The sequence below is a fragment of the Drosophila subobscura genome, chromosome J (assembly GCF_008121235.1).
Source record: "Drosophila subobscura isolate 14011-0131.10 chromosome J, UCBerk_Dsub_1.0, whole genome shotgun sequence".
NCBI lineage: Eukaryota > Metazoa > Arthropoda > Insecta > Diptera > Drosophilidae > Drosophila > Drosophila subobscura.
Window position 1 is genome coordinate 5,609,458 of NC_048532.1, and position 27,306 is coordinate 5,636,763.

Consider the following 27,306-nt stretch of genomic DNA (forward strand, 5'->3'; position numbering starts at 1 on the left):
AAGTAATATGATTTCTGATCAACAGACAAGAACGTTAGCCCATTGACGACCCTGGATAATTTAAACATACCGCACGAGATATAAGGTAGAATGAATATAGTGGGATATTATTTACAAACAGTTGATTCCGTGGATTAAAACAAGTTATTCATAATTGAAATAGATTGGGGTTAAGTGGTCTAAGTACGGTTTTTCCTTGGTATACCTCAAAATAAGAAGCAATATTTAGGTATATTTCTAAGGGTCAGCCGGTATATTTTGTCGATGAATCCGCGGTCACACTGAATAAAGCAATAAAGAAGGAAAACGTAAGAATTTTTCAAGTTAATTTTTCGTAAACAAATATAAAGTAAAACTATGTAAAAAGTGTACTCGCAAATACAACAATTAATTGTGAACCGAAATCAATAAGGTTAAATAGTGGTTCAACGTTTTTAGACCGTTTTGCACGCGCATTATTTTCGTAAAGGCGCGCGCCATTTTGTTTTTGGACTTTCTACCTCGCCGTCTCTGTTTTCTTTTCTGCAAAATAATACAAAAAACCTACCACAAACCCCCCCTCACAGCATAGAAAACTCGAATAAAAAACGACAAAAGTACTCGGGTAATGAAAGTGGGAAAACATGTGGCAGTCATTGGTGTGGTTTGTGTATAAAATGTATACCTAAAATAACGCGCGACACCAACCACATAAATAAATGCCTCTGAAAATATCGATACGATGTCTAACCGAAGCGGAGGCAGCGATTAGTACGTCGGGCCGTCGTTGTCGCTGTCGTTGTGTGGGTGTGATGATTAGGTGAAGGGGGCCAGGCCAGGAGGAGCGAACGCGCTAATTACGTCATAAGAATCAAAGAAAATTCAAGGTCTACGCCACAGCAACAGAGCCCAAATGCTATTCGGTTTCGTTACGTTTCTCGGTTTTTATCAAAAATAAAACTTTTCGGCTGAAGAGTCAGTCGAAAGCAGCAACAACAAGTACACACTGGTACTGGGACTGGTGCTGGGAATGGGAATGGGTTGGTTTTTCCTTCGTTTTCGCGACGTATAATTACATACGAGCGTGCGAGCGGCGCATCGCGGCGCAGCTGTGATACACAGAAACTCAGAGAGACGAGGGAGAGAAAACACAACAAAGTTGATGAAAATTTCAGAAATTGTGAAAAAAGATTGGAAGATTGGTGGAGTGCAGATAATTTATTTTGGTGGCATTTTGCTCTTGTTTCATTTTAGTGATGTACGATGCGTGCATAGAAGCTACAAAAAACCCACCACCCCGACCCCGAGCGCCAGCACACGATACACACACACAAACTCACACACAATCATGTACACATAGGGCGCCCCGAAAAGAATATTGTACATAAATTTTAATTAAAAAAGGAAACGACGAAAACAACAACACGAGCGGCGGCAGCAGCAAATCAGAACAGACAATAAAAAAAGTAAAAATCAATAAAGAGCGGCAACTCACGGCGATAAAAAAAGTGTTATCAGTGTGAATTGTTGCTGTTTGCGCCCATACGAACGACAAGCCAAAACAGATAGGAAGCAGACAGAAAGTGGCCGGAGACTCTTGTGGCCATCGGCCGCGGGCAGCGCTCCCCCTCTCCTCTTCACTGTTGTTTGCCGCGCAGTGACGCAGGCATACGGCGGTGCGGTAGATCGGAGATTGGAGATTGCAAAGCTCTTAACATGTCTGTGCAGCAGTTCTGCCTGCGGTGGAACAATCACCAGCCGAACTTCATATCGGTGTGCTCCTCGCTGCTGCACAATGGCACCCTGGTGGATGTCACGCTGGCCGCCGAGGGCCGCCAGCTGCAGGCCCACAAAATAGTACTCTCTGCGTGCAGCTCGTACTTTCAGGTGACTAAACGACTGAGATACAGCCCTGAAAGATGAACTAAACTCTGATTTAATTTCCTCTTTGATTTAGGCCCTGTTCACGACGAATCCGTGCCAGCATCCGATCGTTATACTGAAAGACGTTCAATATGATGATCTCAAGACGATGGTGGACTTTATGTATTACGGGGAGGTGAACGTGTCCCAGGAGCAGCTGCCGCACATACTCAAGACGGCGGAGATGCTCAAGATCAAGGGCCTGGCCGAAATGCCCACGGATCCGGCAAATCTCACCAAATCGGACAGCAAGTCGTCGAGCGACGGCACTGAGCTGGTTGGTGGCGCTGGCTCTGGTGTGGCGGGAGCAGGCGGTGCCTCCGCGGGCAGCCTGGGAGCAGCCAGTGGCAGCAGTGTAGGCGACTCGCTCTGGAGCAGCAGCGAGGCGCAGCAGTTCCAGCAGCAGCAGCAGCAACAACAGCAGGCCCAGCAACAGCAGCAGCATCATCACCACCAGCAGCAGCAGCACCAGCTTCAGCAGGCGCAGCAACAACAGCAGCAGGCCCAGCAGCAGCAGCAGGCCCAGCAACACCATCATCATCACCACCAGCATCAGCAGCAGCAGCAGCAACAACAGCAGGGCGCACAAACCCAAGCGCCGCAGACGCATCATCATCAAATGAGACGAACCCCCTCGCCGCTGAGCGCTGGCACCTCCCCAGCCACGCGGCGCAAGAGGCTGCGCAAATCCTCGAATAACGGTGAGTGCGAGTTGGGTAAAGCATCGTCGAAAGAGTTTCTGCATTGATATTGGAGTTGGGCGTGAGAGACTAACCATTTCCTTCCCTCTTGTATGCTGTAGGCTCTGGCGAACGCAACAACGCGGAGGAGCAGCACAGCAGTTCTTTGGACGCCGGCAGTGCCGCTGGTAATGCGGGTCTCAGTCTCGCCCAGATGAGCCAAATGTCATTTGGCGGAGCGGCCAATACGGCGGCTGCATTGGGCAGTCTGGCTGGGCATTCGCTGCACGCGGCCAAGCTGCTGAAGGAGTCGGCAAGCACCGAACTGGAGCAGCAGCCGCAGGACTCGGACCTGGATGACGGACACGGACACTTACATATGCAAATTGTAATGAAATTGGTCACGTTGCCCCCTTTCCACCTCCTTCACCCTCTTGCAATCTTACTCATTTTTGTTTATTTTCTCTTTCTTGCTGCTGTGGCCAATGCAGAAGCCCGAAGTGGATATCGGCGGAGTCAACCAAACAATGCCCCTGGACATTTCCGGCGCCACCACACCATCCGAGCACGATGCGCCAAACTCTCAGTCCTCGCACTCGGGTAAGTTCACTCACTGCAGAATCTGCACACGCACACACTCGGTGCCACGCGCGCTCCGTCCACACTCTTCTCCATCATACCCTCATGGCAGCAGCTCATGATTCATCCAGCAGGGCTTTTTGTGCAGCAGGGAAAAGGCAACTTTTCATGGTTTTAAGTTCGTTTCTTTTGCTTACCATCATTATTTCGTACTTTCGACACAAAAACACACATACACATGGCTAGCATCATAGTTTCTCATGGACATGGCACTATTCAAAATGCATTTATAGAACGGTGGGACAGTGATCTGAAAGATTTACACTCTTTGGAACTGAAAAGAAATACTGTAGGCAATAATCTGAACCTAGAATCGCGCGAATATGTAACGAAGGAAAAAATTCCTATAAGATTGCATTATTTCCCATCTACAATTGTTGAATAATGCGCCTATTAAATCAGTGTTGGCACTTGTCAACATATAAAAGATCGTTGGAAAATGCTCTGTAGGGTCCTTTCACCAATGGGAAAATGTTGTAGAGTTTAAACATCACTGGACGGGATATTTTAAGGGACAGAACAATATCCATGGTGGGTTTTGCTATTTCAAATGGGGGAAAATTGGGTCTGGCTTTGACAGGATCGTTCACTTCCTCGCTCTCTCCACCCATTTGGCGCTCCTCATGCTCATATTTCACACACATCGACCATTTCAAACAAAACCATTTTCAGTACACAGCACAGCACTGCGCTCGGAGAAATAATGCTAGAGCCAAGGCTGAAAATACTTTACATACTTTATATGAGAATTAGCATACGACTATCTGATCTCTGATTCGATTCGATAACTGATTATGATTCATGCTTACCGACTAAGTGAAAGTGCAACGATATACCGACGCATGCGTATCTGTAAATGAAGCCGTGAACGTGCGTGTGCGCCGCATTTGCCGAACATTTTGCCATGTTTTAAACAATAATTATTGTGTGTGTGTATTGTTGTTGATTGTGTGTTCCAAAGCAAAACTGAATCCTGCCTGAACTTGGGAATGGGAGAGAGCTAGCCACAGAGTCCAAAAACAAACAAAACAAAAAGAAAAACAAACAAAAACCGATTAGAAATCTATCTAAAACCTATCGATAATTTACCGATTTTGATTTAATTTTTTGAATGGTTTATTCTTTCCATTTTGATTTTGATTTTTTGGGAAATACACTGCCCCATGCCCCAATGCCCCTCCTCCTAACTCAGACTCAAACTCAGATTTAGATAAAGAGCAGAGCCTGTGCTGTCATGACCAGAGCTAGTAGAGATTATGCAGGCGTGTTCTCAGTTTCAATTCGAAAGGTTTCCTCCCCTTGTAGCCCCCACAGAGCAGAACAAACCGAACCCCCCAGAATCCCCCCAGACAAAACAAATCTTTCATACGCTGTCTCTCTCTCCCCTTCCCAGGTCTGCAATGGACAGTTGTCGATTCAAACTATCCGCGCTTTTCCCTGCCCGCCTGCCAGTCCAACCTGATTGGGAATGGCAGCAGTGGCGGAGGCGGCGGAGGTGGCGGTGCCGGCAATCAGAGCAGTGCGAATAGTAGCGCCGGCGGCGGCAACGTAGGCGGTGGCGGCACCAACGAGCAGCGTCAGCAGCAACAGCACGAGGCACAGCAGCAAGCCACCCAGCAGCAGCAGCATCTGCAGCAATTGCACTACCAGCAGCAGCAGCAACAACAGCAGCAGGAGCAGGCGGCGGCAGCGGCCTCCGGCCAGGCGTACTCCTCCCAGATCATAACCGTCAACAACCTAGTCAGCGGATATGCGACCGCGGCCCAGAACCTCTCCCCCACCTCGCCCAACGAGTCCAACATGGTCCAGTCTGTCTACAGTCAGGGTCCCACACCCACCCAATCGCCGGTGCATTCCGGTGTGACTGCAGCAGGTGCAGGCGGTGCCAGTGGCGGAGCAGGCAGCGGTGGTGCCGGCGGCAACAGCAGTGGAGCGGCCAGCCAGGTGGTAAAGCGTAAGCGTTCGGTGAATCCACAAGGCGATGAGAACTTCATAAGAGCTCTGGAGGCGGTGCGCACGGGAGGCATTGGCTTCTGCAAGGCGGCCCGACTGTACGGCGTGAACAATCGAACGCTGTGGCTGGAGTACAAGAAGCGTGGATATCCGGTGTCGCGGCCGAGCATTAAGGCGCGAGTGGTCAAGCAGGAGCCGAACCTCTCGCCCTCGCCAACACCGTCAACGAATCCGGGCGATGACACAACGAATGAGACGCTCAATATGCAGATACCACCGCAGGCGGAAACCCCGACACCATCCCTGATGTGCACTCCACACCACGGCAGCATCGGCAGCAGTGCGGGCACCTTGCCCAGCGGCGGCAACTCCCATCCGGCCATCGGAGTGATGAGCCTGTTCGATGCGCGGTACATGGACTCGCCGGGAAATGTGCACACCATGTCGCGGCAGCGGTACATTGACGCCACAGGCGCTGGGGCGGGAGCAGCTGGAACGGGTGCGGGCACCATCAACGTCAATCCGACCACTGCAATGAATCTACAGAGTATTAACTTTAACTCAATATAGAATACGATTTCGAGTCACATGGAGGCCGCCGCAGCGGCAGCAGCAGCAGCAGCGTCAGGAGGGGCAGGGCCAGCCTCTCTGCTGCAAGCAGCCGCTGCCATGGCCGCCAACGAGCCCGAAGCAATGAGCATATCAGCCATGCCAATGCCCGTTCCAGTGCCCGTCTCTGTTTCGGCCATGGGCATGGCCCACAGCTTTCTGATCAACAACTTCGTAACAGTGGCGGGCCCACCAGTGGCCACGGTGAGCAGTACGCTTGGGCCACTGGTAAACACCGGCCTGCAATACATGGATAAACCATAAATATAAAAGGGCGATCCCCCCCCTTAAATCGATACAATACAGGTATTAGAGAAATGGCAGCAAAATCCCCCTAGTGTATATATATATAGAGCAGACCGCTTAAACGGCAGAGTGGCAATATCACATAATGTCCGGCGTTGGAATCCACTGAAGAAGCTGAGCTGAAACGAATGCAGAGCAGAGTGGAGCAGAGGCGGAAGCGGATTCGGAGATGGGAGACAACGACGGCCGCACTTGTAATAATTGTCATAGAAAGTAATTCCTTAAGCTTAAAGTTTTACACCCCTCCTCCTCCTCCCACGTACATTTTTACGATTGTTAACTAAGGAAGAAAGTAATCGGTAGTACAGATCTATATAGTTCTATTATATATGTAAAGCAAAAACAAAAGTAATCTAATAACTGTACATAAATTATACAATTTTATTAGTCGTAAAATCCCCCCAAAACATCCATCAAATGCGTTAAAACACCAAAACTGAAAGGGATTAGGTGCTGTGCGCAGTAGAGCCGAGCATACGCGAAAAACCCTTCCTGCTGTGTGTCCTTAAATCTATTGAATATTCGAGGAAAAATTCATTTATCTTTCTATTTTTTTCAATTTTTGTTTGAGATTCATTTTGTATTGGAAATTCCTTTAGACACACGCACGGATGAGGTACAGGATCGTTGTATGGTTGGCTCCCTCTGGGGCGCATCAGAGATGAGTTTTCTTTCAATTAATTGATCGAAATTGAACTTGTGCACTTGTGTTACAGTAGCAAATATCATTATATGGGTACCTACTCCTATATTCATTGACTTTTATATGAAATGTGTATATATATAACGATATAGCATCTTAGATCTACATATTATAACGTTTTGTGTACAGTTGAAAGGAGAACAAGAATCAACACGCAAGCGTCAGTCGGTCCCGTTCCACAGAGAGAAGGATCTCTCTTCGATCGAGGGACCGTACAATAGTTGTAAGCAAACAAAATAAATCCACAGATGGTGGATCGGTAGAGAGATGAGCAATGTAAGAGAATCGGATATGTATGATATACTTAATATGTACCACAACCACACCACTCAATATATATGTATATATATTTATATTTGTGAATGTAACCAGCAATTTTTTATTTCAACTTCAACTCGTTCTCGTCGAATGTGTCGGTGGAGGGGAAGAGCTCCCCATGGGCATTGGGGATTTATTTTCACACAAGACTCTAAGCGACATATCCTTAGTGGGAGGGAAGGGATTTCCCCGTTTGTACATAGGTAGAGTGTGTAGCCAGTAGTGTATGTGTGTATGTACATATAGACCACAAGAACAGATCGGTTGACCATATGCAGGACTCGCAATAGACAAGCAACAAAGCAAAAACTTCAACAAATAAACTCGTAACCACCCAAGAAAATCCTAAATGGAGACTGCAGCTAAGGGCAAATAGTAGGCCAACAGAAACAGAAACAGAAATACGATTCAACTACAACTAGATTCTAGACTATGGAATAGTATGGTTTTTAATACGACTCATATACATAATGTAACTAAATAGAAGAGATCTTTTTTATATATTGTGTCAAGGCATTAGGGACTTAGCACTAAGGCGTGATTTGTTAGAAGTCATACAATTAAAGTAAACTTTGATAATGGACTTTTATTACACACACCACAGACACACACACTACAGGACAGACACAAAGAAATACAGAAAAACGAATGAAAATAGCAGAAACAATAAACAAAAGAAAACCAAAATATAGTACATAACTAACTCTGTTTCCTATACAATTGCTATACAAAAAGTACCAATAACTACGCCTAGTCTAGTTATCTGTGTGTTAAATATATATATAAAAACAAAAACAAAAACAAATTAATTTAAAAATCCAGCATCCAGTGCAATAAATTGTATTATACAATATGTATGGACGGCATGCACCACATAATGAATCGAATATCGAGTTGGAACGAAACATGAAACATTCTCTAGACTGTAGTCCCGATGTGTGTGTGCAAGAAACGAATAAAACTTTCAAAACTACAACGTACCCCACCAGCCATACAATTTTCACTCTCTTCGCTCACTCACTCCCCATGCCAAGCGACTAACTCACCTTTGATGCACTTTTTCCCTTCCAGAACCCAGTCCGGCGCATGCAGTGCATCATCCACATCATCCGCCATTGGTGGCCACCAGCAGCAGCAGCGGTGGCAGCGGCAGCTTTGAGCGTTCATTCAGCATTGGAGGCTTGGGCGAAACTGATCCGGAGAACAATGCCAGCTCGCCTGTGATGATGGGCACCAAGCGGAATCGTGTGCTCACGCGTCAGCCCAGGGTGAAGCGCGACAGCGACAGTCTCTCGTCGACCAATCAGATATCGCCGGATACGGCTGCCACAACCCTCGACTTTGATCCGTTCAATGCCGCGGGTGCCACAAGCGCCACCGCCAGGGATTATTCGACAACGGGCTCGCATCATTTGCACCACCACCAGCAGCAGCAGCATCACCACCAGCCACCGCATCACCACCATCACCTGCTGACGGTGCCAACTCGAATCGAACGGCATGCCTCTGAGCCGGCACCTAGTCTTGGTCCCTCCACACCGCACCTGCTCAGCGTGCCGTCCAGCACACCGTATCTCATAAAGCAGCACTCGGATCCGCTCCTGCCGCGTCAGTCCGCACTGCACTCGGCCTCCGGCAGCCTGGCCGGCGGCACCAATCCGTTCGCTCCCTTGCACCGCCAATACTCGCACCCGCTGTCCGGCAGCAATGCCGGCTATGTGCCGCCAACCCCGCTGCACCATCCGCATCATATCTCGCTACCCGAGTCAATCTACGCTTCGGGCTCGCCGCCGCCGGCCGGCTCCTCGCAGTACCTGGTGCCCACGCGTGTCGTGGCCTGTCCGGTGTCCAGCGAGACGGCGGCCACACCCACAGCAAATGCCAGCTCCAATGCTACGTCGTCGACGGTGGCAGCCGTGTCCGTGGTCACCTCACCGACAGCCGCTGGCCTGAACAGCAGCCGGCACTCGTTCTCGCCCACATATGCGGGCGGCAGCACGGAGACGGCTCCGCCAGAGCGACGCTCACCACACTCCCACTCGCCCACTGTCACCCATTCGCACTCGCTCGTGGAGCGCTCATCGAAGGGCAGCGACGGATCTGCCAATGGATCGGGCGGCACGAAGCTGCGCAATTCCAAGTCGGTGACGTCCACGGGCTCGGGCTCCCATCTACATCCCGGCCAGGCGACAGCGATGAGCAGCTCGTTTGAGCACTTGCCCACGCTGCGGGTCAAGAACGAGGAACTACAGCGCTCGGTGTCTTCACCGCAGGTGGGTCTACTCTATCTGGGAATCCCTGTCCAATAGTCACATTTCGCTTTCTTTTCTTTGACAGACCCAAAGGGAAATCATCACCCTGGAAAATCCGCGTTCTAGTCATTGCCCCGTCATTCGGCCGGGGCCGGCCTTGGGGTGTAACTTCTGTTGGAACACCATCGATGGGCATGGCCGTATTTTGCGACGCAAAACGAAATACCATTGCCCCGAGTGTCAGACGAATTTATGCATTGTGCCCTGCTTCCAGGAGTACCACGAGCGGCTCAACAACGAAGCCGCCACCGTGGGGGCCAGCAACAGCAGCGGCCACGATAATCAGCACCACACCAGCAGCACCGGCAGCAGCAGTGGCAGCGGCAAAGCCTCCCCCTATGTCTCGGCCAGCAGCACCAGCAGTGGCAGTGGCAGCGGGACAGGCTCAGGTGCAGGCGCGGCTCGGCACTACACCAAAACCGAATCGATATAATCTGCAGCTAATTGTTGGCCCGCGTATTTGTATTTGTGGCACGACGGCCGTCACCCGTTCCTGGGCTACACACATTGGATGTACCCAGGCATCGGATCATCTAGGGGGGCCGTCGGTCAATTTGTTTTTCTTTGTAAGCAGGATGCTTGTTGCTCCGGCCGCACTGGCACATCCGGGCACACATCCTGCACCGAAAATTTTAATTTGTTGTGGCAGTGCCCGGCACCGGCAGCGACACCCCAAAAACAAAACTGAGGCGTGTCGTCCGGTGTCCGGGGCACATGGACTGCCCAAGAGCGCCCGAGAGCGCGTCCAGAAATTTGTTTTTGTGAGCCATGCGAAACGCATGCACAGACGTTGTGTGTACTCGTAAGTAAAACGAAAAAAATATATATATAAATAAAAGAAAACTTTTGTAGCAAGACGCGGCCTGCACGGAAATTGTTGTACGGCCCCGGCCTGAGCGTTAACTTTTTTAAACAATCTGCTAACTGTAAAACTATATATTTAAATGTGTGTGTACCTATTATGTATATGTATATGTGTATGTTCTTGTACAAACAAAAAACGGATAAACAAATACAACAGAAAATACATTAACTAAAACTAAAAAAAGGAAACGCTGTCAGCGGTGGTGTCAGCCGCGCAGTGACTTCTACAAGCTCGAAACTAACGATTAGGTTTTCAAAACACAAGTACAACAACTAGTACTAGCCCCAAACAAACAACAACCACTGTGTCTATATGGTCTAAACTCAAGACTTAAGAACGTCTCACCCCCCTCCTTTTGCCCTTCATCAGATATATTGGATGATTACGCCCTGGGCATCGCTGCGCAGGCGCACGTTTGTCTACGAGTAAATGTATGTATATGTCTCCTTCCCTACCCCTCCACCCAGACGACACGGCACTGTTTTACTAAATGTTTTATATATCTACATTTATGTATGTGTATATGTTTATGTACGTGTAGTGTGAAAATCGAAATTACAGGCGATCCTGGATCCTCCCGACAATGGGACATTGTTTAATTTTGTGTGTGTAAACTTTAAAGAATACGAAAATTAATAAATATATTTGTGACCCTTCTGGTTTTTCTCAATAAATCAACGATGCGTCGTACATTTTGATGGCCTCAACGAATTTCATTTCAAAAAGGATGATCAAGATCGCTCACTACCCTCCCATAGCATTCTTTATATGTACTAAAATGTTTTGATGGCAAATTCAACAAAGAACACAAAGCCATAGCCTGTTACTACCCTTCGACGAGGGGCACTGCTGCATGACGCGTTTGTTTTGGATGGAAGCCCAGTCTTTATACGATACTCTGTCATTACCATCTCTAAGCAACTAAGAAAACCAAATGGCCAGCGTTTCTAATCGGACTATTGACTATATTTCATCTTTAGCTTTCCTTCATGGACGTCTTCTGCAGTACAGATGCACGACTCATTTCCATTTCGTTTAGAACCATCCTCAAGATCAAATATACACTCGCAAAACGTTCCTTTGCAAGTAGTTTTATTGATTTCGTTTTATTAAAGCCTTCCTCTAATTACCATTTAACACATGGAGCCACATGGAGCATATTACTTCTTGGCTGGCGGAGCCTGTGGTGGCACCACCTCAGCGGGGGGATTAGCATTGCGGAAATTGGGGAACTGCTCCCAGGGGGCCGACAAATCAAACTTGCGGAACTCTTGCGCCAACTCCAGGGGCTCGCAGACGACGCGTTTCTTCTCATCGTCGTAGCGCAGCTCCACGTAGCCGGACAGAGGGAAGTCGCGGCGCTGGGGATGGCCCTCGAAGCCATAGTCGGTCAGAATGCGACGCAAGTCGGGATGGTTGGCAAAGAACACGCCGTACATGTCCCAAATCTCACGCTCATACCAGTTGGCGGCCTTGTGCACCTCGCAGGCCGAGTCCAGTGGTGTCAGCTCATCGGTGTAGGTCTTGACGCGAATACGGGAGTTGTAGCGGAGCGACAGGAGGTTGTACACGACCTCGAAGCGATGTTTGCGGCAAGGCACATCCAGGCCGGCAATGTCAATCAGATTGGTGAACTGTGCCTGGTGGTGATCCTTCAGGAACTGCAGCACGGGCACCACACCATCTGGGGCAATAAGAACCTCCAGCTCATCGCCAGCGGTCAGCTGAACCTTCTGCACGTACTTGGGCAGGCATTCGGCAACGTAGCGGCCAAAATCCGAGAGACTGGTGCGAGCGGCTGCATCCGGCTTTCGCACAGTGGCTGCACATATCAAGGGAGGATTTATTTAGAGACCTTGTCCACGGACAACCAAAGTTTACTCACGTTTGTCCGGTTTCTTGGCATCAACGGGCGCTGTGCTGGCGAATCGAAGAGCAGCTGTGCTAGCAGAGGGCAGCACTTGATGGACACGGACAAAATTCAATTAGATTAGTTCTGGGCATCTTGTTTAGCTGTGGCTACTCACCACGCTTGGTCGCCAGAACGGCGACAGCAGCTCTGGAACCCAGAGTCCTAATTATGGCTGCCATTAGCACGAATTGCTCCTTTGTAAGTTAACAAATTGCTCTTTTTGACAGTTTATGTAATGTATTAACAAATATATCGACTGACCCTCAGAAATATACCAAACAGTACCCGCTCAGTTTCAAAATATACCGTAAATATACCGAGGAAATTATTACTCCAAAATCATATTTTGATGTTCTATTTGATATTAAAAGCTAGTCAGGGCTTTCTGCAATGAATATACAATTTTACCGGATAGATATTTCAATTTTCTAGAGATCGGTTTACTTAATATTATTGAAAAATTACCCTTCTTATAATGGTAACTCTACAGTAACTATACATTTGGTACATATCAACAACATACCTATACTTTTCATGCCCTATTTCCGTAAATTGTGAATCAATGTAGTCAACGACAAACATTTCATCAATCTCTTTTTAAATGAAAGTCCAGGAAGGAAGTTTAGAAAATTTAATTTTTTCCAGCATTTAATATTTTTACGCTATTGAATTTGTTCCTAGTCCACATGTTCCAATGCAATATTTAGCGTATAGTTTTTAAGTGCATTCATATTCCAAAAGTTATAAAAGAATTTAATATTGATTACCTCTTAAACTTAAACTTAAGAAATTTAGTTGTAAAATAAAAAAACAACAGCAATTCCTTGCAGCTTGTTATTGCATTACTATGCACATAAAATAATATATGGAACGAACCATACATTAAAGGAATTAAAAAAACAAGGTATCGAAATTTCCATAGGAATATATTGTTCCCCCTCATTTTTGAGGTGACTTTCCCCGCTTTTTGTGGTGAATTCGAAAGCACTGAAAACACTTAACCCATTGTCGACTAACTTTTCCAAGAATATTATTGACCTGAAAATGATTGATGCATATCAAATACAGGATACAGTAACTACATAAGTACTATTTTTTGTAACTAAAGATTTCCGCGGTTAAACTCCAGGTGTTAAATTGTTTTTTCCTTGGTATCTTTGCGGTGCATTTTGAAAGTGACAAAGTATACTTTGGTATATTACTGAAGGTCCGTCGGTATATTTTATGGCGTTCTTTTCTCGTTCTGTTTTCTGGAATTGCAAGAATTGAAATTAAAACATTTTGAAACATTAAGAATACTTGGAAATTGGAAACAAACAAAAATGGTAATTGGAACACTCGACGCTGCATTGTTTATGTTTTGGAAATCATCTAATTGTGAATTTAAACGATTTAGAATCACCTGAAATGGATGGGACACTCGTCCACAATAATGGACCTACAACGTTCCCTGCGCAACGATGTCCACACATGCGAGGTTGTGCTGGCCGCCAAAGACGGCTTCAGTGTTCGCGCCCATTCATTCGTGCTCAGCACATGCAGCGATCTGATGCGAAATCTCCTGGTGGATGTCCCACCGGGCCATGAGGCCACCATAGTGCTGCCCGATATCCGAGGGGAACTGCTGGAAAGCATGCTGTCGTTCATCTACATGGGCGAAACAGGGCTGCCCTCGGTGCTGCTCAGCGAGTTTCTGGAGGCCATCAACCTATTGGGCATCAAGTCCGCCATTAGCTTCGAGTGCAATCCCTCCTCCAACGTGGACGTAGGCGCTGGCGCTTTGGCGGTGGAGGCAGCAAAATCAATCAGCGGCCTGCAAATCGCCCAGGCCGAGCTGATTGACGAAGAGGAGGAGGGACAGGTACAGATGGCTGTGGCAGCCTCTGTCATGGCCGAGGAGCAGCCAGCAGCACACACCAGCCGTCCGCTGGACTTTCTCGATGTGTACAACGAGACGCCAAAGATCACGTACTCCATAGAGCACATGGGCGGCCATTCGAGCGGCAATCAGTTTATTCTAACCGAGAACACGGGAGCATTTACAATCACACAGTCGGCGACGAGCTTGTCCAAGCTGGAGACCTCCGAAACTGCGGCCAGTGTCGGCGATGTGGACATGATGGAGGATGACGTGGAAGCGGACACAACCGAAGAGGAGCCGGAAAACCAAATACTCGAGGAGGAATATCCCTCAGATCCCTTGATTGAGATGAGCGGCGGTGGAGATATGGACGATGATGAGATGCACGAGGATCTGGTGGATGAGGACATGCTGGATATAAAGCCGCGCAAGCTGGCGGTGGCCAAGCCAAGAGGCCGACGCCCCAATCGAACAAAGATCATGAAGCGAGCTCCGCCCAGACAACAGCCCCAGTTTCTCACCCTCAAGCACGAGGGCAAGGATGACATTAACGATGCCCTGGATCTCGCGGCCGATGCCGTCATAATCGAGGGTCTCAGCCTGCAGAAGGCTGCCGATCGCTATGATATCTCGAAGACTGTCTTGTGGCGTCGTGTGCGCACCAATCCCGCGTACATGCGAAGCAACCGCGAGAGGCCATCGTTGTCGGAGGCGTACGAAAGACTCAAGACCGGCGACTCGCTAAAGAACATCAGCCAGGATCTGGGCATACCCATGTCCACACTACATCGACACAAAGTTCGACTGTCGGCGCAGGGACGCCTGCCAGACTTTGTCGCCTGCCGCCGCCGTGACACCACCCCCAAGGACGAGCTTCGCGAGAAACTGGCCAAGGCCGTCCATGCCTGCCTCAACGAGGGTATGTCGCAGAACCATGCGGCGAACCTCTTCGAAATACCCAAGAGCACGCTCTGGCGTCACCTGCAGCGTAAAATGTCCGGTGCGGACCGCAAAGTGAAGAAGGAGGAACAGGATGACTATGAAGAGGAGATTCTGAACTAAAACTAAAGATATTAGAGTCTTAGCTATCGTTTTAGAGTGTACACCTAGGCTACTACCAGTTAAGTTATTTCACATAACATTAAACAAAAGTTCAAACCCCTCGACCTCCACACATAATTTGTTTTACTGATTTTTACTGACGGTTGCCATCTGCTCAAATTTGGCGCGCAAATGTGAACGATAGACCGTGCCGCTATCGATAACACAATGTTGAGCCGGTGCGAAATATTTGTTTATTTCGGCGTTTATATAGCTTATATTGTTGTGGGACTGTATAAAATCTATGAGCTGCGCGATCGTATCGTTCAGGAGGCTCAGTTTCAGTTCTCGGAGGGCTGGAGCTTGCTGCCGTTCCTGCAGCGTCGCCGCCGCGATGACAGCAACGACGAGTTGGAGAACTTTGGGGACTTTATTGCGCTCTTCTGGCCCTTCTACTTGTTGCACGCGATTGTGAGTGGAGTGCTCAACTGGAAGTGGCCACGCCTGCTGTGCCATGGATATGCTGCGGTGTGTGCCTTGGCCCTGGGCCTCAATCTCCATTGGACATCGCTGGCGGTGCTGACTCTGCTGGTGGCCAGCTATTTTCTGGTGTCACTGATCGGCTCCAAGCGCCTGGTGTGGCTCCTCTCCGCGGGCTGGATCCTGTGGATCAATGTGATGAAAAACAACACCTGGTGGATTGACAGCGTTGGCTACACGGAGTATGTCATGGTGATAGTCACGCTCTCCTGGAGCTTGCTGCGCGGCTGCAGCTTTGCGCTGTCCAGATTGGGAGCAAAGAAGGATGTGCCTACGTCTAGCTACGACTTGATCGAGTACCTGGGCTACGCCATGTACTTTCCATGCCTCACCTACGGACCGATCATCAGTTACCAGCGATTCGCGGCTCGTCGGCGGGAACAACAGAATTGGCTGGGATTCATGGGCGCCGTGGGACGCAGTGCTCTCTGGTGGCTACTGATGCAGTGCGGACTGCACTACTTCTACATACACTACATGGCGCGGGATGTGCGTATGGTGGCCATGATGGACTCTGTTTTCTGGCAGCACTCTGCGGGGTACTTCATTGGACAGTTCTTCTTCCTCTACTACGTCGTCACCTACGGACTGGGCATCGCTTTTGCGGTGCACGACGGTATCCCAGCACCCAGCCGTCCCCGCTGCATTGGACGCATACACTTCTACTCGGACATGTGGAAGTACTTTGACGAGGGCCTCTACGAGTTCCTTTTCAAGCACATCTATGCAGAGCTGTGCGGCAAACACTCCTCGGCAGCGCGTAAATTCTCTGCCACTGCTCTGACTTTTGCGTTTGTCTTCGTGTGGCATGGCTGCTACACCTATGTCCTCATCTGGAGCATACTCAACTTCCTGTGCCTGGCAGCGGAGAAGCTCTACAAGACGCTGATCTCCCTGCCGACCTACCAGAACTGGACCCTTAAATACTTGGGCCCTGTGGGCGCTCAGCGACTGCATGCGATGCTGGCCACTCAGCTCTTCATTCCCGCAGCCTTCTCGAACGTGTACTTCATTGGGGGCCAGGAAATTGGCGACTTTCTGATGCGCGGCGCCTACTTGAGTGGAGTTGGAAACTATTTGGCGCTCTGCTTTTGCAGCTATTGTTTCTTTCAGTGCTCCGAGCTGCTGCTGGCCAAGTCAACGTCCCACACAAAGCCAAAAACCAATTGATTCCAGTAGATCTAAACAACAAACTGACAATATTTTGTAATAAAGTTTTGATATATTCATTTAACAACTGATTCTGGGCTCATCGGTCGTTCTCTTCGCTCTTCTGCCAGTCCAGCCATCCCGTCTGTGTGCATGTGGACGTGTAGTTATCCAGCAACTCGTCCAGCATCTCGTCGCAGGTTTGTGTATGCTGCGTGTTGTACAGTCCATCGTCCGGCCAATGGGTCTGGGTTTGTATGTGCGACAGTCCCAGCTCCTCGAACAATTCGTCACACGTCTGGGTGTACATGTTGGCCGAAGTCTGCGCGCCGAACATGGGCTCGCTATCGGGATAGGAGGGAAAGCCGTCACCGACTGTAGTGGTCGCCATGTGTTCCTCCCAGTTGTCGTCTGTCGTTTGGGTCTCTATGTGGCCCACAGAAGTAGCGGCCTGAACCTGTGTCATCTCGATCATCGTTTCCTGATCCCAGATATCGTCTGGCGTTTGCGTTTCCTGCCCCACCATTGTCATCACCTCCTGATCCCAGTTATCCTCCGGCGTTTGGGTCTCGATGTGGCCAACTGTTGTGGCTGCAGTCTGCTCATGCACCCGCAGTTCCGTTGAAATTTCGTCCATCGTGCTCTGATACCAGTTGTCCTCCGGTGTTTGAGTTTCCTGCACCACCGTTGCCGCTGCCATTGTCATGTCGGTGATGGTGCCCTGATCCCAGTTGTCATCTGGCGTTTGGGTTTCGATGTTCCGCAGTGGAGGCACTAGTAGCTCCTTGAGATCCTCGAACTCTGTTTGAGTTTCTATGTTCAACCTTTCCAGCGGTGCCTCCTCTGGCATCTGCACCACACACTGAACGTCCATGGGTGGCAAATACCAAGCGATTGCCTCCGCTCCATCCGTGGAACTCTCTGGCGTGGGCGGTAGAGGGGGAACAGTTGGTTCGTGCAAGTTCTTCCACGTGCTGAGTGTAGGTATTTTTACCTTCCCTGCATTCTTGTCCAACACATGATTCTTGCGTCTCATGTGGGTTCTCAGAGCAGATGAGCTGCTATATGTAAGCTGGCAGACGGGACACTGGTGCTCCAAGCACTTGTGCATCTCCACTTCACGTTCGAGCAGAAACTTTTCGCCACACAGCACACATTCGTAGTTTTTGGGTAGGTGGCTCTTTTGATAGTGCTGCCGGACCAGGCGTAGGCTGGAGAAGCTCTTGCCCTCCACTCGACCAATTGCCGAGACATGGTATCTACACTTTTTCTCTGGGCAGTAGAATACAGAAATGTTTGGCTTGGGAAGGAACACTTTGTGCCTTTGCCGCAGGTGCAGCTGGTAGTGGCTGTAGTTGTTGAAGACCTGGTGAGCACAGTCCGCACAGCGGTACAAGCGTTCCGGCAGCAGCTCCGACACGTGGGGCGTATATTCCATCTTGTTTACGTTTTTCTGAATCTGCCATATCCGTTCCATGCACTGCAGCTGCACTATCTGTCCCTCAGAAATATACCTAAGTGTGGCTTCTCATTTTTAAAATATACCGTAAACATACCGTAAATCTCAAATCATTTTCCTCAATTTTGATATTCTTATTAAAGTTACCGCGGTAACACTGACGCTGCTGCTCGCAAATTTCTTCGAGGTAAAAAATCGGTTAAAAATCCACAAATGTGCGAATAAATGTGTTTCCATGCCAACGTAGCGTATTAAATTGAGTTGCCAAAACAAGTGAACTGCATCAAAATTAGTATTGGACATCAACAGATCGCGAATTCCCAAATCCAAGTACTAATATTTAGATACGATACACAAGCATACATATAACCCATACCAAAGCGCGATCTGCTTTGAACCAATAATAACAAGTCTGTGTGTGTGCCCGCGTACAAAAATATACATTAAAAATTAGCGCAAATTAAATTGGCTGGCGTCACGAATTATTCTAATTAATCCAAGGCTCTTAAGTGCAATAAAACTCACACATATATATCATATGGCGTATGTTACGGTGCTTCAGCTGCAGCGACACGCGAGCCCTTTCCCCTTCCCTTTCCCTTGCTCACACCTGCACCCAGCAAATTCCAACGCCATCATTGTACTCACCCGCCCCACGCCTCCGACCATCACTGTGTGTCTATTCTAGGCGCGACTACGTCATCTGTAGCATCAGCAACATCTGTTCGAAGATAATGTGTGTTTGGATCGGAAGGGAGGGAGAGGGAGGCGGAGAACCACATATAATACCAATCAAGTTGATGTTGTTTTCTCAACTGTTGATGCCTGTCTGGGCTCGCTGGTGTCCACAAAGCGGTTTCAAAGGGCGTACGGCAAGGTCGTCCACACTCACAGACACAGACTGCTCCCCGTACTCCATTTAAAGTAATTTCATTCTGATGCAATTTGTCATCCATTTAATTATAATTTCCCGCAATTATCCTTGGCCTGTAAGTGGACAGCCAGCTGATTATTTAATAGATGTCCCATTTCCATCCACTTCTGTAGTTCCGTTCCCCTAGGGCATGGCCTAAAAAAAATACACGTAAGCAGTGTCTGAAATTAACACAAATGCTAAAATTAAATAAACATTAAGGCGTTCTTCAAATCCCATTCGATTGAGAAACCGAGAAACGTTGAAGAGAAGACCTTGTACGACGCGTAGTGTGTACACAAACAGAGATCACACAGAATCTTGTTAAAATATACCCTAGAAGTGGGTATTATAGTTCTGTATCCGCCTAAAACTGTAAAATATTCCATTAAAGGTGATCTATGAGCTATTTTCGGTGGTTTAATCGCACAAATTCTGGTAATTGAGTTCAAGCTTGCGCTTAAATATCATGAGGTTATCGCATTTCCAAGGCAAAAGATTCACCTAAGCTTTGCGATAATGTGTGCAACTGAGTCTGACGCAAGCATTGAGCTGCAATTGCTTGATGTGTTGGCTGGCGATGTCTCTGCAGGTAGTAGGCTTGTCAAAAGGGAGTTTCAATCATGAAATTTGAATTGATTCATGCATTTTTCATTGACCAGCAACCGCATTGTGGTTCGCCCACACACACTCGTATCATACAGAAATCAGCATTGAATGAATGGCAGTCAGCAGGTTGTGGTTGGGCGTTCTGGCCATGATATGAGCATCGTATCTGGTTTACAGCATTGCATTACTTCCGTCTGTATGTACCGCAGCACCTCAGTGTCACTGAGTGGTGAAAGTTGGCAGAAAGCAAAGAAGACACTGTCTTTGGCAGGGGGGGAGGCTTTGTTTTGAGTGATCGTGTCAAACCCATTTGCCATATCTTATCAGCCCTTGAGTCCGCACCGACAGTGGCCGGTTCCGATTGCTGATTGCCCTCAATTGCATGTCTGTCAATGGAATTTCAATTGCTAATTGACAGAACTACATACGCGGCAGGGTATGTCGGAGGGTATGTCATTTCTGCTGAAAGCATTTGCGTTGTGCTCTCTCACGCTCTCTGTGAGTTTTCCATCAGAATGCGTGCCAAAAGACGAAACGCGTGACTCATTGGGCTGGGGGCAGTGGCTGCTGCCGTGCTATTTTCAGCTACATATAATTTTGTCTGTTTACCTGGCGCGTGAATTAACCTGAAAGCTTCTTTCTTGCAGAGTTACTTCTACGCTAAGTGCATTTACTAGCCTAACATAATGAGCAAGTCGACGGGCAATGCACCACCGCAGTTCACGTATGTGCCGCCACCATCGGCACCGCCATCCTACCAGGAGGCTGTGGGCGGCGTCAAGCCAGTGGGTCCGTATACGCCCGTAATGGCACCCGCATCCGCCGGAAATGCAACGATTGTGACCACAGTGGTGCCCATTAGCCGCACATCGACGCACATGATTTGTCCGTCTTGCCATGCCGAGATTGAGACCACCACACGCACGGAGCCCGGCATGATCGCCTACCTGTCTGGCTTTGTGATTGCATTGCTTGGGTAAGTCGCTACTCAATCGAATTCAAAGCCCTTGAAGTGCTCACTCTTTGCGTTTCCTATTTTAGCTGCTGGCTGGGATGCTGCCTGATACCTTGCTGCATTGACGACTGCATGGATGTGCATCACACGTGCCCCAACTGCAAGGCGTATCTGGGACGCTTCCGTCGATAGGCGGTCGGGCTTTTAATTTAAGCAAGCGTTTTGCCTTTATTTATTTAATTGTAGTAATGTCATTTGGATTCCACAAGCGGAAGCGGATACAAAGAAAAGAAATGAAACAAAACGAAACGAGCCAATGCTTCCATTTAATCAAACGCTAATACTTTGCTAAATTGCTCAAAATTGCATCCTTAACGACAATTTCCTTCTTGTTTGCTAGTATGTATCTGTATATGTTTTTGATGCCACGCCACACACGCGAATGAAAGCTTTAAAAACAACAAATATGCACATTGTATGTACATAGCTGCCACACATCGAATACAAAATCTAACGAATCTGCAGCTGTATGTACTTATAAAGCCCCTTCCTGCTCCCTTGATATACTTTTGCACAAAATGATAAATTCACTTTCTGTTATGGCATGGAACCAATGCAACAAATGGCACAAGTACATCCACATATTGTATGTAATAGTTCACTAATTTTAACGAAAGACAAATTGCAATACAAGATATTTTTGTAAACGTTTGTAAACGGTCGGTCTATTATGGTAAAAGGCTACACATCAGATATACAACACCCCAGCTCTAAATAATTGACTTTTTATCCATTAAATAAAACATTAAATGTGACTAAAATTTATCCATAATTGTAATACATTTTAATATGTAAGGGCGGGCAAGTACAGCGGAGATTTGATTCAATTTAATCCACGCCTTCGGCTATGACTTTCAATAGCTTCATGCGTAGCTCCCGACGTTTGCTGGGATTCTCAATTTGTTCCATTTCGGCTTTTATGAGCTCTCCAAATGCCTCCACGTCGGCTTTGAATTTGCGCTTGTTGCTCGTTCGACCATCGTCCAAGGAGTCCAAGAGCGGATCGATCGAGGGCAACGAAGCACTTTGTAAATCGCTCAAGTAACATGGCACATCTGTGTCAGTTTCAGCTGGCATCTGAGGGTACAACATAAATAATTATTACATTTAGTCCCACCATCATTATTCTACTCACATTGAGGTCGTCGCTGTCTGAAGTAAACTTGAGATATGGCTTGAGGAATGTGATGTATGCCACCCAGAAAGGTGCCGACTTGTTGCTTTCATTCTGCTTCAAATAACGCAGATATTGGCTGCGCAAGGACACAATTTTGCTGTTAATGTCTGCCATGTCAATGCGTTCGTACATTTTTCTCATTTCCTTAAGAATCTGCTGAAAAGAATTGGCCCGCAAGACTTTATCTCGATACTGTTTGTGATTCGGATCATATAGATTTGGGCATCGCTCGTACAGCTTTATCAGCATTCTGATGCCATCGGGTCGCCAGCTAATGTCCGTGGCCCGTATGTGGGAGCTCAGCAACGGATCGCCGGGGAATTAGTGTCACTTTCATAAGCGTTTGAACAATCAAAATCTATTTCTGATTTTATTTCCTGTATGGATACAGAATAGAGATATTTCGGAAGATTTTAAATGGCCAGAAATACTCACATCAGTCTGCTTGTTGGGGAGTTTAACAAAGGGCTTGAGGAATTGTATGTATTCCACCCAGGCGGGCACTGTTTTGTCGAGTGTGCCCCAATTTGACTGGATCTTTAAAAGGGACAGGTAATGGCTTCTTAATGTACTGAACTTATTCTTTATGTCTGCCGTGTCTATGGTGTCGTATAGTTTTCTCATCTCTGCCACAATCTCTTGCAAAGACTTGGCCCGATCATGCTTGCAGCGGTAGCCAGGGTGCTGCGGATCGTACAGGATCGGATGACTCTCGTATAGCAAAATAAGCATCCGAATGGACTCGGGATGCCAACGTATCTTCTAAATATGTGCAGAAATAAATAAATTAATATCTCCAAATATTATCAAACACTTGCCTTGGTTTTTTTGGTGTTTAGCGTCTCGTTTGACTCCAGCGAAGAATCACTTTCACACTTATCATCATCCTCCTCCACTTGGCAGACGTTCTCTGGTTTGATCTCAGTCTTGTGTATCTCGAAGTGATGTGGATCCTGGCCTAGACAGCTGCTGGGTGACTCCGTGCCAGCTTCTGGCTTTATCTCAGTGTTATTTGTCTTTGGCAGAAAGGAATAAATGCAACACACGCGTACACAGACTGCGAGCCATAATACTCACATCAGACTCTGATGTTCCTGACTCTCCGAGAACCTTAGATGTGGCCTGAGAAACTCTATGTACTTCACACAGAAGGGCGCCATCCTCTCGTGCGTTTCCAAGCCACTCTTCTGGTAGCATGCCTCATTCTTTAAATGCACCAGATACTGGCTCCTCAATGTTCCAATCTTGTTCTTGATGTCTGTCGTGTCTATGGTTTCGTATATCTTTCGCATTTCCTTCACCATCTGCCGCAATGATTTGGCCCTCAATTGTTTGTTGCGGTACTGATCGTGCTTTGGGTCATACAAGTTTGGACGCTTCTCGTACTGCTCAATCAGCGTTTTGATGGCCTCTGGACTCCAAATAATCTTCTAAAAAGGAAGTTGTTTATAAACACATGCTTCAAAACTATCATGAAATACTTGCCTTGGGCTTAACGATGTCTAGTTTATCATTTGGCGCGGTCAGGAGTGGATCGAAAGTAGAACCAGCTTCACTTTCATCGTTGCTCAAACAGTTTGGGGCATCAAAGTCAGCTTCTGGTTTGATCTGCACATGATTGAGGATAATTTTGGGAGCACACAGACACCTGAATTATACTCACATCGCAATCTAGAGATTTTTGATTTTCGGGCGGCTTCAGAAACGGCCTAAGGAACTCCACGCAGAGCACCCAATTTGGTTTTGCCATTCCATTTTTCTTCTCCTTTTTCAAATAGCTTAAGTACTGGCTCCTCAGTGTGCAGATTTTAGTTTTGATATCAGTACTCAGTACATTTTCGTATATTTTTCTCATTTCCAGGACAATCTGGCGAAAAGCCTCAATGCGTAAATCTTTATTGAAGTAATGCTCGTGTTTCGAGTCGTATAGGTGTGGTTGCTCCTTGTACAGCTTCATAAGCATTTTGATGGCATCAGGACTCCAGTAAATCTTCTGAAATTGCATACAATCATATAGTTTAAGCTCACAATAAGCAAAACATTTTGCACTTTACTTTGGTCCTCGGCATTGTTTACAAAAAAAAAGCGCAAAATAATACAGAAAGCGCGTCCAGGTGCGCACCGATGTGATTGGTTGTCTTTCACCGATGGAATACGACAGTTTTTACAATTATGCTTTTGTATTTGCCGTTGCTTTCACTAATCTATTTCATTTCGACAAACCTACTGACACATGACAATAATTTTTGTCCGTTAAGTTTGTTTTTTTATAATATTCCCATCGGTGTTCTGCTTGCACCGTTTTTTTGCTGTCGGTTTTTCTTGTCGCATGTCAGTATTTTTTTCCATATCAGTTCAGTATTTTCCTGTTAGCTCGTTTACAGGGTGTGTAATGTTATTAACAGACCGGGGAGTTGCTGTAAGGCGCATGAATTTGACATTTCAGCATGAGCGCATGTCAATCGATATTTCCGGTATATTTCCGAGGGTCTGTCGGTATAGTTGATCGATAATTCCGCGGTCACACTGCTGTCATCTCTTATGTGTCAAAATTCTTTTAGGGTTGTCAAATATTTAAAAAATATCATATCGGTGATATTTTTGCTTGGAAAAAATATCAAAATAATATAAAATATATCACTGCAAAAATATTGATATATTTGATATTATTGAAATATTTTTGCTTGTATATATTTTCTAAAATTCAATTCCGTGGGCATCGGAAATAAATAGCTACCAGAAAACAGAAACCTTACATATGTTTAAACATCTTTAATCATTATTCCACTTTTCTGTGTTTTTAATTTGACTTATTCAACTATTCTTCGCTTTACATACGTAATTCTTTTGAGTAAGTGTTTATGGTTTTTGGTTCAAAACACCCACATACTGTTTAACATTACTAAAATCCTCCAGATTATATTTCTATCTCGCACACCGCAGTACTAACAACAGACTATATATACTCTTTATGGGGTCGGAAACATTTCCTTTTGTGCGTTACATACATCCACTTTTGTGCACTAATACAATATACCCTATATATTTATTTAGATCCTGTTGTTTGTTACCGAACTTAAAATATCAAAAAATATCGCAAAAACATATCAATATATTGACATTTTGGGAAAAAATAAGTCACGATAAAAATATATTTTTTATTTTTAAAAAATATCGATAAATTGATATATATTTGACAACCCTACTGTCATGTGTCAAAATTCTTTCTTTTCGTTGTGTTTACGACGGTAGGTAGGTTTTCGTGTTTAATTTGCTATTTGCCGTACCATCCGTGCATATTATTGCAGATGAACAATGAAAATGCGTGCCGTGAAGGGCACTGCAGTTGTCTGTGATGTTATGCGGAATTTCCGAAATCGTTTTACTGACCATTGCCCATGTTTTGTTTACAGCCCGCACAGCCAAGCAAAATGAAACTGAACCCGTTCGTGTCGTCGTCGCGCAGGAAGAACCGCAAGCGCCACTTCCAGGCCCCATCGCACATCCGCCGTCGTCTGATGTCCGCTCCCCTCTCCAAGGAGCTGCGTCAGAAATACAATGTGCGCTCCATGCCCATTCGCAGGGACGATGAGGTTCAGGTGATCCGTGGCCACTTCAAGGGTAACCAGGTTGGCAAGGTTGTCCAGTCCTACCGCAAGAAGTTCGTCGTGTACATTGAGAAGATCCAGCGCGAGAACGCCAACGGCACCAACGTCTACGTGGGCATCCACCCCAGCAAGGTGCTGATTGTCAAGCTCAAGCTGGACAAGGACCGCAAGGCCATTCTGGAGCGTCGCGGCAAGGGACGTCTGGCTGCTCTGGGCAAGGACAAGGGCAAGTACACCGAGGAGACGGCCGCTCAGCCCATGGAGACAGCGTAAATGCCGCTAGCAGTAACGACCACATATTAAACCCATGGGACGTCGCTGTTTACAGTTTTTACCGTAACGGATAAGTTTATAAAACAAAGCAAACAAATTCGCGAAAAAAACCTTGTGTGGAGTGAAAGACCGCATTTCTTTAATAATAAAGAATAGTTGATTTTTCAAATGGACAAATTATTAATTGATTTTTGCATTAGCTGGGGATAATGTCGAAACTCGTGGATGTGCAGTCTTCAATAAGTGAACACTTTTTTTGTTTGTTAAATTCATGTTGGTTTGCTTGGACATGAGGATATTATCGGAGCCGTAGTACCAACTCCAATTATGGATCCAAACAAAGTTAATTTCAAAACTTTGCTATCTGACTATCTATCTATCTCAAGTTATTGAAACTGGAAGGCAAAGACTGGATCCCATACCAAAGGAACTTGGTCGTAAGATGACTGGAACATGAAAAGGGGAATGATACCTTGGATAAACGCAAGGCAATATAGCTTAATTTTCAAACTTCTTGGAATTACCAAAACATCTGGTCAAACTTGGTAGCCAACTTCACTGTGGGAAAAGCGACATTATTACCCAAGAGTAGGGGAATCTCTTTCAATACTAAGATTGTCCCTTTTAATAGTATTCAAGGCATGGAAATTAAGGCACATTTTTCACTTTATTCGAGTTGCTTGTGGATTTCAACATTTCTGCTCCAAATGCCTAGGAACATGACGAATATTCCATCGTCTTCTTATTTGAATATTAAGATTACAAATATTTTTTTAATTGTCGGCGTTTCGAACGCTGCTGATTGCTATTGTAAGGTGTGGGACGTTTTTCAGCCCGCGATTTGGAGGGGCCGGTCTGATCTTCGTCACAGTTATCGCCGCGACGACGACGTTCCTCTTTAATGAATGCCTTGCGCTGGGCCGGGAACATTCCGTTCGGTTCGCGTACTATATTTGCCTGAGCGCAATAAACCTGCGGATTGTAGTCCTCCGCCTTATCATCGTCCCAATTCTCGTCGGCTTCAATTTTCTCGTGTCGTGTGTCGGCGCGCAGTTCAGCTGGTTCGCTAGTTAGATATTGTATAATTATCTTACGATCGTCGCATGTTTTGGTATGTTGCTGTGGGAGGAAAATTAGGAATGGCTTCAGGCTTTGTTTTGTTTATGAGATTTCTTTCAAGATTACTTACATAGAACTCTGGCTCTGGTATGAGATGCGCCTTGTTGAACGGACACACAAGAAGTTCCACAGTGTCTTTGTGGATCTCACGACATTTCATTATGTGTTGCTGATATTTTCTACGCAGCATCACATGCTCCTTGTTGTAGGGGCATGAAACCATATCCCTTTCCTCCAAGCTTTGCATTATTTTGGTAATAAATTGCGTTTTGAGATCGAAATCAGATAAATTCAGAATCCAGCGCTACATGCAGAAAGAGTGCTGGAAAGCGATACTCTTATC

At 46.7% G+C, this 27,306-nt stretch overlaps 11 protein-coding genes across 14 annotated transcripts; 5 read left to right on the plus strand and 6 right to left on the minus strand.

The window, feature by feature from the left end:
• Nucleotides 1-237: 237 nt before the first annotated feature.
• On the plus strand, nucleotides 238-19,282 carry LOC117894047 (longitudinals lacking protein, isoforms N/O/W/X/Y). 4 transcript variants are annotated; one of them, XR_004648845.1, is made up of 8 exons: nucleotides 305-412; nucleotides 1,234-1,866; nucleotides 1,937-2,603; nucleotides 2,705-2,970; nucleotides 3,074-3,182; nucleotides 8,182-9,383; nucleotides 9,448-10,728; nucleotides 19,270-19,282. XR_004648845.1 is itself a non-coding variant. In XM_034800897.1 (7 exons), the coding sequence occupies exons 2-7, from the start codon at nucleotides 1,696-1,698 to the stop codon at nucleotides 9,853-9,855; spliced, it is 2,823 nt and encodes a 940-aa protein (XP_034656788.1). In that variant the 5' UTR covers nucleotides 238-308; nucleotides 1,234-1,695; the 3' UTR covers nucleotides 9,856-10,961. The 4 variants fall into 4 exon arrangements, 3 of the variants coding, with proteins under 3 accessions (XP_034656788.1, XP_034656789.1, XP_034656790.1); XM_034800897.1 differs by lacking the exon at nucleotides 19,270-19,282 and having other exon boundaries at nucleotides 238-308; nucleotides 9,448-10,961; XM_034800898.1 differs by lacking the exons at nucleotides 8,182-9,383; nucleotides 9,448-10,728; nucleotides 19,270-19,282 and adding an exon at nucleotides 4,615-7,161 and having other exon boundaries at nucleotides 238-308; nucleotides 1,937-2,618.
• On the minus strand, nucleotides 11,367-12,473 carry LOC117894057 (NADH dehydrogenase [ubiquinone] iron-sulfur protein 3, mitochondrial). Its single transcript, XM_034800909.1, has 3 exons — nucleotides 12,315-12,473; nucleotides 12,173-12,247; nucleotides 11,367-12,109 (listed from the first exon to the last, which is right to left on the minus strand). The coding sequence occupies exons 1-3, from the start codon at nucleotides 12,376-12,378 to the stop codon at nucleotides 11,448-11,450; spliced, it is 801 nt and encodes a 266-aa protein (XP_034656800.1). The 5' UTR covers nucleotides 12,379-12,473; the 3' UTR covers nucleotides 11,367-11,447.
• Nucleotides 13,388-15,226, plus strand: LOC117894051. The gene is made up of 2 exons (XM_034800904.1): nucleotides 13,388-13,524; nucleotides 13,596-15,226. Exons 1-2 carry the CDS (start codon nucleotides 13,522-13,524, stop codon nucleotides 15,120-15,122), a joined length of 1,530 nt encoding a protein of 509 aa, XP_034656795.1. The 5' UTR covers nucleotides 13,388-13,521; the 3' UTR covers nucleotides 15,123-15,226.
• Nucleotides 15,314-16,841, plus strand: LOC117894052 (protein-cysteine N-palmitoyltransferase Rasp). The gene has a single exon (XM_034800905.1). It carries the CDS (start codon nucleotides 15,330-15,332, stop codon nucleotides 16,809-16,811), a length of 1,482 nt encoding a protein of 493 aa, XP_034656796.1. The 5' UTR covers nucleotides 15,314-15,329; the 3' UTR covers nucleotides 16,812-16,841.
• Nucleotides 16,844-18,290, minus strand: LOC117894053. The gene has a single exon (XM_034800906.1). The coding sequence runs from the start codon at nucleotides 18,265-18,267 to the stop codon at nucleotides 16,891-16,893; it is 1,377 nt and encodes a 458-aa protein (XP_034656797.1). The 5' UTR covers nucleotides 18,268-18,290; the 3' UTR covers nucleotides 16,844-16,890.
• Nucleotides 18,398-21,547, plus strand: LOC117894061 (cell death-inducing p53-target protein 1). The gene is made up of 3 exons (XM_034800914.1): nucleotides 18,398-18,436; nucleotides 20,419-20,747; nucleotides 20,813-21,547. The coding sequence occupies exons 2-3, from the start codon at nucleotides 20,458-20,460 to the stop codon at nucleotides 20,916-20,918; spliced, it is 396 nt and encodes a 131-aa protein (XP_034656805.1). The 5' UTR covers nucleotides 18,398-18,436; nucleotides 20,419-20,457; the 3' UTR covers nucleotides 20,919-21,547.
• LOC117894058 lies at nucleotides 21,496-22,529 on the minus strand. Its single transcript, XM_034800910.1, has 3 exons — nucleotides 22,399-22,529; nucleotides 21,922-22,340; nucleotides 21,496-21,863 (listed from the first exon to the last, which is right to left on the minus strand). The coding sequence occupies exons 2-3, from the start codon at nucleotides 22,210-22,212 to the stop codon at nucleotides 21,615-21,617; spliced, it is 540 nt and encodes a 179-aa protein (XP_034656801.1). The 5' UTR covers nucleotides 22,213-22,340; nucleotides 22,399-22,529; the 3' UTR covers nucleotides 21,496-21,614.
• On the minus strand, nucleotides 22,315-22,963 carry LOC117893328. Its single transcript, XM_034799918.1, has 3 exons — nucleotides 22,782-22,963; nucleotides 22,395-22,725; nucleotides 22,315-22,340 (listed from the first exon to the last, which is right to left on the minus strand). The coding sequence occupies exons 2-3, from the start codon at nucleotides 22,693-22,695 to the stop codon at nucleotides 22,315-22,317; spliced, it is 327 nt and encodes a 108-aa protein (XP_034655809.1). The 5' UTR covers nucleotides 22,696-22,725; nucleotides 22,782-22,963.
• On the minus strand, nucleotides 22,795-24,275 carry LOC117894056. The gene is made up of 5 exons (XM_034800908.1): nucleotides 24,018-24,275; nucleotides 23,627-23,956; nucleotides 23,449-23,571; nucleotides 23,041-23,393; nucleotides 22,795-22,979 (listed from the first exon to the last, which is right to left on the minus strand). The coding sequence occupies exons 1-5, from the start codon at nucleotides 24,030-24,032 to the stop codon at nucleotides 22,961-22,963; spliced, it is 840 nt and encodes a 279-aa protein (XP_034656799.1). The 5' UTR covers nucleotides 24,033-24,275; the 3' UTR covers nucleotides 22,795-22,960.
• An 872-nt stretch (nucleotides 24,276-25,147) lies between these two features.
• On the plus strand, nucleotides 25,148-26,013 carry LOC117894060 (60S ribosomal protein L26). Its single transcript, XM_034800913.1, has 2 exons — nucleotides 25,148-25,215; nucleotides 25,377-26,013. The coding sequence occupies exon 2, from the start codon at nucleotides 25,395-25,397 to the stop codon at nucleotides 25,842-25,844; it is 450 nt and encodes a 149-aa protein (XP_034656804.1). The 5' UTR covers nucleotides 25,148-25,215; nucleotides 25,377-25,394; the 3' UTR covers nucleotides 25,845-26,013.
• Nucleotides 26,014-26,492: 479 nt separating this feature from the next.
• Nucleotides 26,493-27,282, minus strand: LOC117894059 (gametocyte-specific factor 1 homolog). Its single transcript, XM_034800912.1, has 2 exons — nucleotides 27,034-27,282; nucleotides 26,493-26,963 (listed from the first exon to the last, which is right to left on the minus strand). The coding sequence occupies exons 1-2, from the start codon at nucleotides 27,208-27,210 to the stop codon at nucleotides 26,604-26,606; spliced, it is 537 nt and encodes a 178-aa protein (XP_034656803.1). The 5' UTR covers nucleotides 27,211-27,282; the 3' UTR covers nucleotides 26,493-26,603.
• Nucleotides 27,283-27,306: the final 24 nt, after the last annotated feature.